We start from the raw sequence: 15,006 nt of genomic DNA, 5'->3' as shown, positions 1-15,006 counted from the left end.
ACTCTGATTTTCCCCGATTCTGTCTTCTCTCTCCCTGGAGGTCAGCTGACTGCCACCATGCGCGTGATCGCACACGGGCATATCGTAAGCAGCCTGAAAGCACAGTTCTTCACAGGACTTAATGGGCCTAAGCGTAAGTCCTGTGTTTGCTCGGGTTCGCATTCTCTGGGTAAATATTGACTCCATTACTTAGTCCCCATCAGTGCTGTAGGGATTAGAGCAGAATGCGGGGAGAGCCTGGGCTTGCGCGAGGGCTGCCTGGGCAGGTGTCCTGTAACTGTAACATCAACGGTGTAGGGAGGCCTCCCTTCCAGGATGTAGTGAGGAATCTGACGTTAGCCCTCTGCATTTCAGGAAACCTAGTTCTGGCTGAGAAAATAAGACAAGGTCCTAATGAAAGTGACCTTAACGTAAGTAAGGAGCTTGAGCAAGGCATTTGCTAAGGGCTTCACTGAGAAGCCGTAGGCCTGTCCTCCTGCTGAAGGTGAACACAGAGTTCAACCCCAGTCACACGCCACGGAGCAGCATCCAAAGCCTTTGTAATGCATGCTGCTTTCAGGATATTTAGAGATCACAGATACAGAATACCTTCCGTAGGCTAAAAAAATTAGATACACTTAATTTGAATAATATCAGCAGGAGAGAGACATTATCTGGCCTAGTTAAAACGTTCAATTACAGAATTTAATCTTTAAAAAATGTGATTTTAATAGCTTTCAACAGAGTCAGAAAACTCCCTTTGAAATAGTAATAATTACAGATCCTGCCTTACTGGCAATAATTCAAATATAATTTACATATTGTGACAGTGAGTATTGTCAAATATTTTATGAAAATAAACTGGTCATTATTCAGTGAAACAGTCGTGATTTAATAGAAATTTTGAAAAGAATGGCTAAGAAATTCCTTTCTTCATTTAACCTTTATTTCATCCTTACAGAATTAGTCTACAAGTGGAATGCATTCACCCATCTAACAGAAATGTCTTCAGCACCCGTGAGGACCAGCCAAGGTGCGGAGCTGTCTCTGCATCCCAGACAGGTGCACAAAGGTGGCCACAGGAACGCCACTCACAAACGCTGGAGAAGCACCGGGGGGAACAGGACACAGGGGGTGGCCGCTTCTGCCCCTCCCTGGAGCCACTCAGGCACAACCTCACCTCCACCGCTCCCTCCTCTGCGCCTCGTGCAAGGTTCCTCGTGCAGTAGGCACACAGTCGTGGTCGGGAGGCTCATGTATCATGCGTCAGCTGAGCCTCACAGCAGAGACACAAGCAAATTCCCAGGGAAAACGAGTTTGCTGGGCAGAACCCCGTGGGAACAGAGGCACACAAATGCCAGGACAGAAACGACCCCAAGTGCTCCAGAATGCCAGCATGCAGTGTGGCACGGTGTCACACACTACAGACAACTGTGCAGGTGCCACACACACACAGAAAAGACCCGGGGCCGCACAGGCCAAATTTACCCTGGACAAACGTGGTGAGACGTGCAAGGTACCCCATGAAAATCTAGAAGTATTCCATGTTGGTCAAAATTGTTTAGAAGTAAAAAAAAAAAAAAAAAAAAAAAAAATAGGAGTGAGCACTGTGGCATAACAGGTTAAGCCACCATCTGAGGCGCTGGCATCCTATAAGGGCACTGGTTCAAGTCTCAGCTGCTCCACTTCCAATCCAGCTCTCTGCTAATGGCCTGAGAAAGCAGTGGAAGACGGCCCAAGTGCTCGGCGCCTGCATCTGTGTGGGAGACCCAGAGGAAGTTCCAGGCTCCTGGCTTTAGCCTGGCCTATCTCCACCCATTGTAGCCGTTTGCGGAGTGAACCAGCAGATGGAAGACCCCTCTGTCTCTGTCTCCACCACTCTGCCTTTCAATGAATAAATCTTGAAGAACAAGCATCAATTCTTTTCACATAACGGCATGTGTTCAGTGAGCAGAGAAGGCTGGGGGAGGACAGAGGCACTGACACAGGCTCTCATGCTACAGCCATCAGCTGGGCGTGCAGCCCACAGAGCTGGGAACCACTGGCAAACTACAGCCACCAATGGGGTTTTAATTTTAGAAGGTGTATTATGATAATTCCCTGGAAGTACTTGACCAAGGCCGCAGTTGTGACTGGTGTTGTGGTGCACTAGGCTAAGCCACCACTTGCAATCCAGGTTCAGTTCCCAGCCACTCCACTTCCGACCAGCTCTCTGCTGCTAATGGCCCTGGGAAGGTAGTGGAAGATGGTGCACGCGCTTGGGCCTGTGCCAGCCACACGGGAGACCTGGATGGAGTTCCTGGTTCCTGCCTGGGCCAGCACTGGCTGTTGCAGGCACTTAGGGAGTAAACCAGCAGATACGAGATCTCTCTCTCTCTCCCCCCACCATTGCCTCCCCGCTCTGTGTGTGTGTCACTCTGCTTTTACAAATAAATAAAGATGTGAAAGAAAAAAAGAAGACATGCCGGCGCTGTGGCTCACTTGGTTAATCCTCCGCCTGCAGTGCTAGCATCCCATATGGGCACCGGGTTCTAGTCCCAGTTGCTCCTCTTCCAGTACAGCTCTCTGCTGTGGCCCGGGAAGGCAGTAGAGAATAGCCCAAGGACTTGGGACCCTGCACCCGCATGGGAGACCAGGAGGAAGCACCTGGCTCCTGGCTTCGGATTGGCACAGCGTACCAGCCATAGCAGCCATTTGGGGAGTGAACTAACGGAAGGAAGAACTTTTTCTCTGTCCCTTTCTCTAACTCTGCCTGTCAAAAATAAAAATAAAATAAAATAAAACAAACAAAAATAAAAACAGAAAAAAGAAGACGTAAAAAGAGCCAAAGGGCTGGTGGATTAATGCATTCTTCATTGTGGGAGGATCCTGGCCTTGCAAGTGAAGGGTACAAGGCAAAGAACAGGGTCCTGGGGGGTGGAAGTAGCAAAGGGTAAAGCCAGCTTTGCAAATACTGAGCACGTAAACCTATGAAGAAGGCAAGTGATGACCCTCACAGGCACTCAGAAGCTGACAACGTGCTGGAAGGATGGAACTGAATTAGAGATGTGAGCTATGTGTCCAGCGCAGGATGACAGGGGGCGGGCACTGCGGCACAGCAGGTTAAGCACCTGCCTGGGACACCACCATCCCTTACTCCTGCACAAGTTCAAATCCTACATACTCCACTTCTGATCCGGCACCCTGCTAATGCACCTGGGAAGGCAGCAGCAGATGGCCACCTGCCACTCATGTGGGAGAACCAGATGGGGTCTGGGCTCCTGGCTTTGGCCTGGCCCAGCCCCAACCACTGCAGCCATCTGGGGAGTGAACCACTGGATGGAAGGTAGAAAGACAGATAGTTGATAGATAGATAGATAGATAGATAGATAGTTCGACCTCTGTCTCTCTCTCCCTTTCAAGTAGATAAACACTGTTTTAAAAAGTCTGTAGAAGAAAGAATAATGTGAAAAGATCCCCATACATCTTGCTGAACCACCTGAACAACCCCATCACTTAAAGGACTCCAAAGAGTTCATTTTGTTGCTTTTTTCTTTTTTAAATGATTTATTCAGTTATTTGGAAGGCAGAGTCACACACACACACACACACACACAGAGAGAGAGAGAGAGAGAGAGAGAGTGTGTGTGTGTTATCTTTCATCCACTGGTTCACTCCCCCAAATGACCACAGTGGCTGGGGCTGGGCCAGGCCAAAGCCAGGAGCTTCACCTGGATCTCCTACTTGGGTGCAGGGGCCCACGCACTTGGGCCATCTTCTGCTGCTTTCCCAAGCACATTAGCAGGGAGTTGGATTGGAAGTGGAGCAGCCAGGACTTGAACTGGGGCCCATGTAGGACGCTGGATCTGCAGATGGCGGCTTAGGCTTACCCCTACTGCCCCAGAGCACCAACGGCTCTCATTTGATTGCCTTTTCTCTCTCTGGGCTTCTAGCTCTATGCAATAACATATCTGGGAAAACAAATCATAATGCTGAGTTTTACAAACATCCTTAGGGCTGGCAGAAGACCGGCAGAGACTACAACCTACTCCCCCTCTGTGGTACAAGAGCTAAGAGGCACCCCCAGCACTGGGCAAAGAACCCAGCAGGCAAAGTGCTCAGACATCGTTCATGTTTTCTGGAAGGTCTCCAGGAACTGAAGCAAGTTATTTTAGAGGTGAGGCTTTTCCAAACTATATTAGATAAAAAGCAGCAATTCTTTATTCTATCCATGAGCACTTTGGGGATGGTGTGGAGGAATGAGGGAAAAACTGAGACCTTGAGTTAGTTCAACTACAGGAAAGCTACAAAAACAAAACACAAGTCCCCCTGCAGTCACCCCGTTCAATCTACCACAGGCTCCCCCTGGCGTTCAGAAACGGGTATTGCAACACAAATCCAAACCCTGGCATCACGCTTCGTTTCATCATCTGTGTGATTTTGGGCACTTCCAGGCCCTTTCCGGTGGGAAACCCATGCATTTAACTCTCTTACTACGTGCTCTCCAAGCCATTCATAGTTCCAGCCTCCTGGGCCGGTCCTGTTCGCTGTGCATCCATCTGTTCCACTGACATTTCTGAACATTGCCTGCAGGGCACATTTGCAGCAATTCGGGTCAGAAGGGATCTGCATGCTGCACACCCTTTGCCTCCCCCTCCTTCCTCCACATGTGGGTGCCAAGGAGGCACCACACCGGGTGCTGCAGACACACGGTGCACAAGATCAAGGTCTAGGCCCCCACTGCACTCACATTCTGGTAGCACAGGCAGCTTTTAAAAGTGAAAACAGAAAGACGTCCAGACAGCTCTAAACACTACAGGTGCTGGAGACACCGGGTATCGGGGCCGTCTTCTCTGCGGAGACAGCTCAAGTGGAAAGCCAGCCAAGGCAGCATGGGAGGAAGGCGATGTCGGCAGGACAAAGAGCAAGGGAAACCGCGGGCACGTTCAAGTAGCCGCCGAGAGCCGAGCCGCTGGGCTCAGAGACTGGGAGGCAAGGCGGGGAGCTCGGATCCAGCTTCAGCTGCTGCGTGAAGGGCAGGCTACATGACGAGGCTCAGTGGCAGCTGCACAGCCAGAGATGTCAGAGGTGTACACTCAGCTGGGAGGGAGGGGACCTGCGAAGGGGCTGCACAGAGACTCATTTGGTGGCAGAGCTGCAAAGATGTGCTGGAGGGACAGGCTGAGAAGATGGAGGAAATGACGAAGAAGATGTGGGCTCGGGAGGAGGAACGGAGGGGAGGGGGGAGAGAGGAAGAATGGGGGGGGGGGGACGGAGGAGGGACTTCCCAGGTGAAGCACCGGGCAAGAGCAGAGGACACGGAGGGGATGTCGGGACGGCTTCAGGGACTACAAAGCGTCCTCCTGATGTCACAACGTGCCGCATCGGTCACCACTTCCAGGTGATGAGAAAGGACAAAAGTGCAAGGAGAGATAGCAAGTCACACTTGTAAGCATGCAGGACAGGATCTGCTGTGTCCAAGGGGCAGAGCTGTCTATCCACGCTGTGCTGCCTGCCCCAGGCTCCACCCCATGCCCGACTGCAGGGCTGGACGTGTCCCAGGGCTGGGCGTTAGAACCCTCCAGTCCACTTCAGGAGGGTGGGCCAGTCCTTGCCCGTTTCCCGCTCTGACCCTCGGAAGGCTGACCCTCACTGCTCAGAGGTCGCAGGGTGGTCCAGGGTTCAGACCACAGGCTCTATGCAGCAAACTCAACTGCTGGCCGCTGCGAGGGCTGACCCCGTGTGCCCACCGCTAATGATGAGCTACAAAATCTCATCCAGGACTTGGTAGCGTCCACCCAAACTGGGACTCAATGCACCTGCCTGCAGGTGGGTGTGGGTCAGACCAGTCACCAGCGAACAGAAACCCACGCCACCCGAGTACCTCAAGCCGTCGGCCACGTGCAGCGCGATCCTGTGCTGCAGGGTCCTGGTGAGGCTGGCTTTGTCTTGCTGCAGCAGCCGGTCCAAGGAGCCCTTGGGGGCCAGCTCCATCACGAGCATCCGCGGGCGGATCCCAGCCGCCAGCAGCGAGATCAGGCTGGGGTGGTGCAGGTGGCAGAGCACCACCAGCTCCTGCAAAAGCCCAAGAGCTGTGGGTCAGGCGCTGGCCGCGCGGCTCCCTCTGCAGGTGACCGCGGTTCGGAGGGGGCTGGGTGGCTGCTACTGGATGTTTTCCAGACTTTCAGTAATCAACAGCTACGTTCCAACTGCTGTCTGAACGAAACACCTACATGATGCTTTACTGTTGCCCTGCTCACCAGAACCCGTACTGAAGACAGGATGCACAGTGTCCTCGGGCCAACAGCTCATATGGGTCACTCTCGTCTCAGCCTGGAAATCCAAGCAGCCACAGCGACTCAACCACCACCGGCATCCAGGCAAGTGCCACCTGTGACCCCCGTCTACAGACAATGTCTGAGGGCAATGTCTGTCTGCCCCCTGAGTCCCCATTACCCTTAGGTTCAAGTCGCACACGGCCTCGTGGCCTCCCCGATGCAGCCCCAACCTTCCTCCGAGGACCCCTCTTCCGTCTCCCTCCTCTTCCTTCTCAGGGCTCAGCCACACTGCCATCCACTGAGTCCTTCTGCCTAGAAATCCCTTTCCTCCACCGTGGCTGAAGGCTTCCAGCCGCTCAGCTCACACTACCCCTCCATCCAACTGACCTGCGTCGGCCAGTCTCGCTAATGCAATCCCAGCTGCAGTGACAGCTCTCTGTTCCAGGGAGTCAGAGGCCTCGTGTGGCCCCTCCATGCGCTGGGGGCGTGTGACCTCATGGCGCCCCTGCCACAGCTGTGCTGTGATTCCCCATGCACTGGGCTCTGCCTGCTGGCCTTCACTCTAGTAGTGGTGATGTGGCCCACCTGCTTCCTCCCAGACGCCCCAGAGAGGCTTCCTGACCATCTCCTCTGGGGCATGGCTGTCTTTGTCTCCATTGAATATTCTGCTTTATTCTGAAGCTGCAACTTAGTTGTAAAGTACAGCTTATGTGGAGTGAAACTGATTCATGTGTTAAACCGAGGTCAATGAAGCCCTGCCTCTTTTTTTTTTAATTTTTTGACAGGCAGAGTGGACAGTGAGAGAGAGAGACAGAGAGAAAGGTCTTCCTTTGCCCTTGGTTCACCCTCCAGTGGCCGCCGCGGCTGGTGTGCTGCGGCCGGCGCACTGCGCTGATCCAATGGCAGGAGCCAGGTGCTTCTCCTGGTCTCCCATGGGGTGCAGGGCCCAAACACTTGGGACATCCTCCACTGCACTCCCTGGCCACAGCAGAGAGCTGGCCTGGAAGAGGGGCAGCCGGGACAGAATCCGGTGCCCCAACCGGGACTAGAACCCGGTGTGCCAGCGCTGCAAGGCAGAGGATAAGCCTAGTGAGCCGCGGTGCCGGCTGAAGCCCTGCCTCTTAACACCCAGCTTCAAACACACCGCGCATGCAGGCCCACTGCAATCATCAGGACACCAAGTAGCAGAACTCTGCAAGCCGAAGAAGGCAGGCGGAGTACCCCAAGAGGGCTTCCCAGGAACAAAGCCTCACAGGGCAATCACATTTACTCAGCAGATAAAACAGCCTTCCCAGGTCTGATTAGCTCATTTGGGGAAAACTGGTGAGAACCACTGAGCGCTGTTTACTTTCAGAGGCACAGACAGAAACCTGAGCCACTTCTGTCTTCCTAAAGCAGCTCACTGATGGCAGAGAGGGAGGAGCAGGAAAGCCAGTGGATCCGCCCCACTCTGGGACTGCGCTCGAAACCACTCTGCAGGGGCAGGCGTTAGGCTGAGCGGCTGGGTGACACTGCACTTGGGGTCTCCACACCCCACATCGCAGTGCCTGCTTCCAGGCTCAGCTCCACTCCCAATTCTGTCTTCCTGCCAATGCACACCCCGGAAGGCAGCAGGAGATGGCTCCGTTGGGTCCTTGACACCAGGTGGGAATCTTGGATTAAGTTCCTGGCTCCCGACTTCAGCTTGAACCAGTCTCAGCTGTTTGAAGCATGGGGGGAGTGAACCAAACAGATGGAAAATCAATCATGCTCTCCCTCGCACTCTCTCTCTCCCTTTCAAATAAAAATAAATAAATAAATCTACAAAAGAATGGCCCTCCCAATGAAGTGCTGGGCAACAGAATGCTGTTTTTGGATGTGAGGCAGCTACACTGTGTGTCCCCCTCCCTTCTGTCCCGGTGCCTTTCCCTGGACTCACCGCACTGCCTGTGCACACATCCAGAATCCCCACGTGTTACACAGTTTATAAAACTTGAAATAAATATTGAAGACCAGAAACCAAGACCAAACAATCAATTTATGTAACAAATCACCCAGGGATTCAGCGATTGTGCCCAGATGCGATTCACAGACTTGTTTTTCTATAGAAAATGGCTGACTTATCCCCAGAACTAAGTTGTGACTTTTTTTTTTTTTTTTTTTTTTTGACAGGCAGAGTGGACAGTGAGAGAGAGAGAGACAGAGAGAAAGGTCTTCCTTTGCCCTTGGTTCACCCTCCAATGGCCGGTGCGCTGCGGCCGGTGCACTGAGCTGATCCAAAGCCAGGAGCCAGGTGCTTCTCCTGGTCTCCCATGGGGTGCAGGGCCCAAGCACCTGGGCCATCCTCCACTGCACTCCCGGGCCATAGCAGAGAGCTGGCCTGGAAGAGGGGCAACCGGGACAGAATCTGGCGCCCCGACCGGGACTAGAACCCGGTGTGCCGGCGCCGCAAGGTGGAGGATTAGCCTAGTGAGCCACGGCGCCGGCTCTGTGTTGTAACTTTTGCTACTGATAATTAAAAACGCCCCTGGAATGTTTTGCACAGAGATGAAATTTTTTTTCGTGATTCAGAATAACTGAAATATTTAACTATGTATTATTAATGCTCACTCATTATTTACACTCAGTTATAAACAATTATTTTTAATAAGTTATAAACAAAAGTAAGGATGAGTAGATTTAAAATTACAGTTGAGTGAGCCGGCGCCGTGGCTCAATAGGCTAATCCTCCACCTTGCGGCGCCGGCACACCGGGTTCTAGTCCCGGTTGGGGCGCCGGATTCTGTCCCGGTTGCCCCTCTTCCAGGCCAGCTCTCTGCTATGGCCAGGGAGTGCAGTGGAGGATGGCCCAGGTGCTTGGGCCCTGCACCCCATGGGAGACCAGGAAAAGCACCTGGCTCCTGGCTCCTGCCAGGATCAGCGCGGTGCGCCGGCTGCAGCGGCGGCCATTGGAGGGTGAACCAACGGCAAAGGAAGACCTTTCTCTCTCTGTCTCTCTCTCTCACTGTCCACTCTGCCTGTAAAAAAAAAAAAAAAAAAAAAAAAAAAAAAAAAAAAAAAAAAAAAAAAATTACAGTTGAGTTCTGGTATAGATGACAAAATCACCACTGGATATGGTGTCCCTCTCACCCTCTCTCCTTCATTCCTATTTATTTACAGAGACTTCAAAAATAGAAAGAGAGAGAGAGAAAGAGAGAGAGAGAGAGAAAATTTTCAAAAGTAACCCAATAAGAAAAGAGAAAGGGGACACAGCTGAGAGTGGTTGCTCCAGGAACCAAAAGCTTGCTCCAGTTAGGGTGTCAGCCCTCACCCACACAACTCAGGGACTTAAGGGCACCTGACTTCAATTCAAGCCTCAGAGACGAGGTGGGAATATTCTAACACCAACCCCATTGCCATGTGACTGGTTCAGCCACACAAGCCTAAGCCAATCAGCACACAGCACTACCCTGAACACCATGCCCATTGACAAAAAGGCAGGTCCCATTCAACTGAGGCCAACAATATTTCCATTTTTTAATGGGATCATAGGAGGGTTTTGAGTTCTTTAAAAATACAACAGTCTGTAAGAGGGACCCACTTTTCTTCTACATTTGTGATATTTCATTGTGAGGCCTGGAACAGTTTTCCACAATGACAAAAGACCTTCTGTGCTAACAAAACCAGTATGTGGAGGTGAGAGGAATTATACAGAGAATCCCTCAGCACCATGAAGTGAACACACCCTGTGACCATCAGGTGAGCCTCCCTGCACAAATTCCGGACCAAGAAGAGACACACCAGAGAGCATCTAGAGCCGTATGGAACTTTCCTCCAAGTGAGGAAAAATCAGTGCAGCCCACAGCAGTTAGGAAGTCATCGCGATGACAGCACCGTTAGGGGAGAGGCCCCGACCGAGCTGTCACCGAATCAGTGGGCCCGGGAGACGCCTGCCCACGTAAGCTAAGGAAAGAGCATTTGTGAGCAATGCACACCGGGAGAAAATCCTGGTTCACGCTCCTGTTCACAGAATACCCACTCCAGTTACCTTTAATAACGAGAATAGACCTTAATTCACATATAAAGAGCTACCAAGAAATACCCAATTTGGAAAACCAACAACATAAAAGAGAACAAGATCAACTGATAGGACAAGCAGCTCAGGAAAAAAAAACAGCAACGGGGGCCGGCGCTGAGGCGCAGCAGGTTAAAGCCCTGGCCTGAAGCCCCAGCTTCCCATGTGGGCACCAGTTCTAGTCCTGGCTGCTCCTCTTCCGATCCAGCTCTCTGCTGTGGCCTGGGAAAGCAGTAGAAGATGGCTCAAATCCTTGGGCCCCTGCACCCACGTGGGAGACCTGGAAGAAGCTCCTGGCTCCTGGCTTCAGGTTGGCACAGCTCCAGCTGTCATGGCCACCTGGGGAAGTGAACCAGCCCATGGAAGACCTCTCTCTCTCTCCACTCCCCCTCCCCAACTCTGCCTTTTTTTTTTTTTTGACAGGCAGAGTGGACAGTGAGAGAGAGAGACAGAGAGAAAGGTCTTCCTTTGCCGTTGGTTCACCCTCCAATGGCCGCCGCGGCCGGCGCGCTGCAGCCGGCACACCACGCTGATCCGATGGCAGGAGCCAGGAGCCAGGTGCTTTTCCTGGTCTCCCATGGGGTGCAGGGCCCAAGCACCTGGGCCATCCTCCACTGCACTCCCTGGCCACAGCAGAGAGCTGGCCTGGAAGAGGGGCAACTGGGACAGAATCCGGTACCCCAACCAGGACTAGAACCCGGGGTGCCGGCGCTGCTAGGCGGAGGATTAGCCTAGTGAGCCGTGGCGCTGGCCCCAACTCTGCCTTTTAAATAAATAAAATGAATCTTAAGAAAAAAAAAAAAACAGCAACAAGGCAATTAATAGAAAAGGCTAAAATTTAATGATACAAACAGAAATTCCTGGGGCAGGAAAGACTTGCTGGAAATTAAAAACTTGATTATCCTAAGAAAATTTGGGACAGACATTTGTCCTAGCAGTTCAGATCACAGTTAGAGTGCCCGCCTCTCCCATCAGGGTGCCTGGATTGCAGTCACAGCTCCTGTTCCTGAGCTCAGCTTCCTGCAAACCCAAACCTCTCCATCACTCAAGTGACTGCATTGTTGTCACTCACACGCACACCTGGGTGGGGTTTCTAGCCCCCAGCTCCAGCCCCAGTCCTCGTGGGCATTTAGAAAATGAATTAGCAGATAGGGGAGCGTCTCTATCTATCTCTCTCTCTCTCTCTCTCTCAAATTTTAAAAAGAGATATTGGATTTTAAGTGACTAGACACAGGCTCTTGACACAGCAACTTGATTGATGAGTTCAGCTTACTCCTGCGGGCCCGCTATGGATCCCAGCTCCTCGCCTGCTACTAGGAGCTGCTCACCTACACTCAGCAAGTAGCTATTAACTGTTAAGATAATAATGAATCATGGAAGACAATGCACAAAAGAGAATTTCTACCAAATAATGAGGCCTATAGGATAGAAAACCACCCACACAAAAACCCAAACATGTGAAATTTCAGAGTGCCCCAAACCAGATAAATCCAAAGGATGACATTCTCAGTTTTCAAAACAAAATTCAAAGGGACCCATATATGAACAAATATCTGACAGAAGGCGTCTCCTTAGCAACAGCAGATGACAAAGTCATTGCATTCTCCTCATGGCGTAAAAGGAAAAGTATTTCAAAGCTCCATTTCTAAAAAAAACTGTAGTGTGGGGCCAGCACTGTGGTGTGAAGGGTTAAATCGCCACCTGCAGTGCCAGCATCCCATATGGGCACAGGTTCACCCCATATGGGCACAGGTTCGCGTCCCTGTTGCTCCACTTGCAATCCAGCTCCCTGGTAATGAGCCCGGGAAAGCAACAGAGGATGGCCCATGTCCTTGGGCCTCTGCACTCATGTGGGAGATCTGGATAAAGCTCCTGGCTCCTGGCTTCTGCCTGGACCAGGCCAGGCTTTTGCAGTCATTTGGGGTGTGAAGCAGCGGATGGAAGCTCTACATTTCAAACAATTAAAATACATCATATATAGCGATGATATATATGTCATATATAGTGTGAAAGCACATCCAGCTGACTTGAAGGCACGATTAAGCTATTTTTCAAATGCAACGGCTAAGAACACCCACCTCCAAAGCACTCTTTCTTCAAAAAAATGACTGGAAGATACTCTCCAACAGAAAGGACAAGGACACTCCAACCAAGAGAAGGCCGTGGAAACCAGGAAACACTGGGCATCATCAAGCAGACCGGGACAAGGAACCAGAGTAATCACCACGCAAGCCCCCGGGAGACCCTGCTTCTCCTTCAGAGAGGAGGTCATGGGGTACAGGAGGGAGGTCTGGGGTACATAAGGGAGGTCTCAGGGTACAGGAGGGAAGTCTTGGGATGCAGGAGGGAGGTCACAGGTGCAGGAGGGAGGTCACGGGGTGCAGGAGGGAGGTCACAGGGTTCAGGAGGGAGGTCACGGGGTACAGGAGGGAGGTCACAGGGTTCAGGAGGGAGGTCATGGGGTGCAGGAGAGAGGTCACAAGTGCAGGAGGGAGGTCACAGGTGCAGGAGGTCACAGGTGCAGGAGGGAGGTCATGGGGTACAGGAGGGAGGTCACGGGGTGCAGGAGGGAGGGCAAGGGAGCAGAGGGAGATCATGGGGTACAGCATGGAGGTCATGGGTTCAGGAGGTCATGGGGTGCTGGAGAGAGGTCACAGGGTGCAGAAGGGAGGTTACGGGTGCAGCAGGAAGGTCACAGGTGCAGGAGGAAGGTCATGGGTGCAGGGGGGAGGCTCAGAAAGAAAGGAAGCTTCACCCCCACAACTGCATAACTTAGGGGTTCCTAAAGGCACTGTAGAAGGAGCTACTTTCTCTCAATATGTTGAAAAAGAGATAATCAGAAAACCCTAACAGTGACATTTAGAAATCACAACATAATTGAGGCTCAAATTAAAGTCCTGTTTTTTATCAATTGCTGTGCAACATATAATGGAGAATTCCATTTGAGTTGAATATTTGGAATAGTCCCAATCAAGCAGGAAAAAAACAGGTGACTGAAAGAGGTGACATTTCCTTAGCTAAAATGCTTTGTTTCTGTGCAAATAAAAAGTCAACTCCAACTGGCATTTACCGGTTTTGTTTTCAGAACCAAACTCTCAATCAAACATGAAGGAGTTCATTGTGATTACAGAAGGAAAACAAATGTTAGATTCTTCAACTACAAGAGAACAGAACACATTACAGAACTTAAGGAAGCAGTGGGAAGGGAACAAGGAAGAAGACTGCTAACTTCCCCGTCGCGCCCAGCCAGGGGTCAGCACCTGCTCACCTGTCACTTTACTGAACAGCAAGTTCAACTATTTCAAGTCACAATATTAGTAAAGTAGGAAAACTGAAACCGCCCATGGTTTTGAACTTGGGGAGGTGGACATGGGGAAGAGGAGGAGTGTGGCATCTTCCCCATGCCTGGTGCAGGAAGACAGCAGGGTCTAAGAAGGCAAACTCGAGAGTTCTAACTTCTGGCCTGCATTCAAGGTAGCAATGTGCGGTCACACTGCCAGCGGCTCATCTCACCTGAACACTTAGAAGCCACACTCAGTACAACCACCGATGCCCACGTATGCGGAGCAGAAAAACACAATGCAAGTACTCTTCAGAAAACTGGGAGCTGAAGGCAGGAGCTTGCGTGGCCTCAGCTTGGCAAGAGGCACAGCTGCTGCAAGTCTGTCTGTCAGGGAGTAACACAAGCCCAACAGGCCCAGGACTGTGCCACCTGACACCATGGGGTGTGGCCTGGCAGCTGGGGTGCACAGCACGTGGGAGCAGCTGGACTGGGAAGGAGGAGCCCGGGGTCTCCCCAAACCTCTCACACCACACTGAAGGCTCACAGTGGCCCGGGGTTTTAATACTGTCTTGTCTTCATTTTCCAACAAAGAAACAAAACACCACAAACTAAAGTCCGGGCAAGGCAGGGCTTTGCAACACAACTCCGCCCACCTCTGGGGAAGTACAGTCGTGGGTTCGCAGCCCCCCCCCCCCACTGCCTGAGGAGGAACAGTCCCAGAGAGGACCCCGCCTGAGCTGGGGGCAGGCTGCCCCGGGGGCGCGCACCTGTCTCAGCAGCCGGAGAGACGTGTGCTTGTTGAAAATCTTCACCGCCACCTCTTCTCCTTCGTACACGGCCCGGTACACGGATCCAAAACTGCCGTCCCCTTTGCAGAAGACAAGACAGAGCTTTGAAGTCGGTGTCCAAGTCATATCCACCAAAAGAGCTCTGATCCCTTCTTCCCTCTGCTGACCACGTGAAGAGAAATCTGACTCACCTGCTTCAGCACATCCAGCCTCCTCCTCTGTCTACTCCATGAGCTGAAACCCTGACCTGAGGGTGCACCCCTGACCTTCCTGCATCCCCTCCGTCACCCCGCCACTCCACTGACTTCTGCTGTCCCTGCAGGTGGAGGACCCTCACAGCCTCACTCCCAGCCTGGAGCCCCCCCTCCAGGCAGCCGACAGCACTCCTGCTCTGTCCTGGCCGCGTCGGTGGAATGCTGTCCTAAATCTCTACTGCATTCCCTCAACAGACACATCCATCACTTTTCCTCCAGACCAGCTTTTACCCCAGCTTCTGCACGTACCTGAGGAAACAAACTGAGGTTATTGTAACTCCCTGCACCCACGCCCAGGCCCACAGCTAACCGGTGTCCACTCTGAGGCCCCAGGGAGGACCACTCCTTCCTTTCCATGGCCACGGCCCCTTCATCCATTTAGTGCCCTTGGTGCACCTGCCGAGATGCAGAA

General features: G+C 52.1%; 1 protein-coding gene across 5 annotated transcripts in view; it reads right to left on the bottom strand.

Annotated features, from left to right (window-relative positions):
- The window catches only part of LRRK2 (leucine rich repeat kinase 2), a 161,976-nt gene that overhangs the window by 28,635 nt on the left and 118,335 nt on the right, over window positions 1-15,006 (bottom strand). For all 5 annotated transcript variants that reach the window (XM_070049663.1, XM_070049662.1, XM_070049661.1 and 2 more), the window contains exons 39-40: window positions 14,320-14,420; window positions 5,843-6,033 (exon numbers count right to left, since the gene is read on the bottom strand). In XM_070049663.1, coding sequence (XP_069905764.1) covers window positions 5,843-6,033; window positions 14,320-14,420 — 292 coding nt within the window. The remainder of the gene's footprint in view (window positions 1-5,842; window positions 6,034-14,319; window positions 14,421-15,006) is intronic.

This window comes from Oryctolagus cuniculus, chromosome 9 (assembly GCF_964237555.1).
Source record: "Oryctolagus cuniculus chromosome 9, mOryCun1.1, whole genome shotgun sequence".
NCBI classification, from domain to species: domain Eukaryota; kingdom Metazoa; phylum Chordata; class Mammalia; order Lagomorpha; family Leporidae; genus Oryctolagus; species Oryctolagus cuniculus.
The sequence above is the reverse complement of the archived record's forward strand: the minus strand, read 5'-3'. Positions and strand labels throughout refer to the sequence as shown.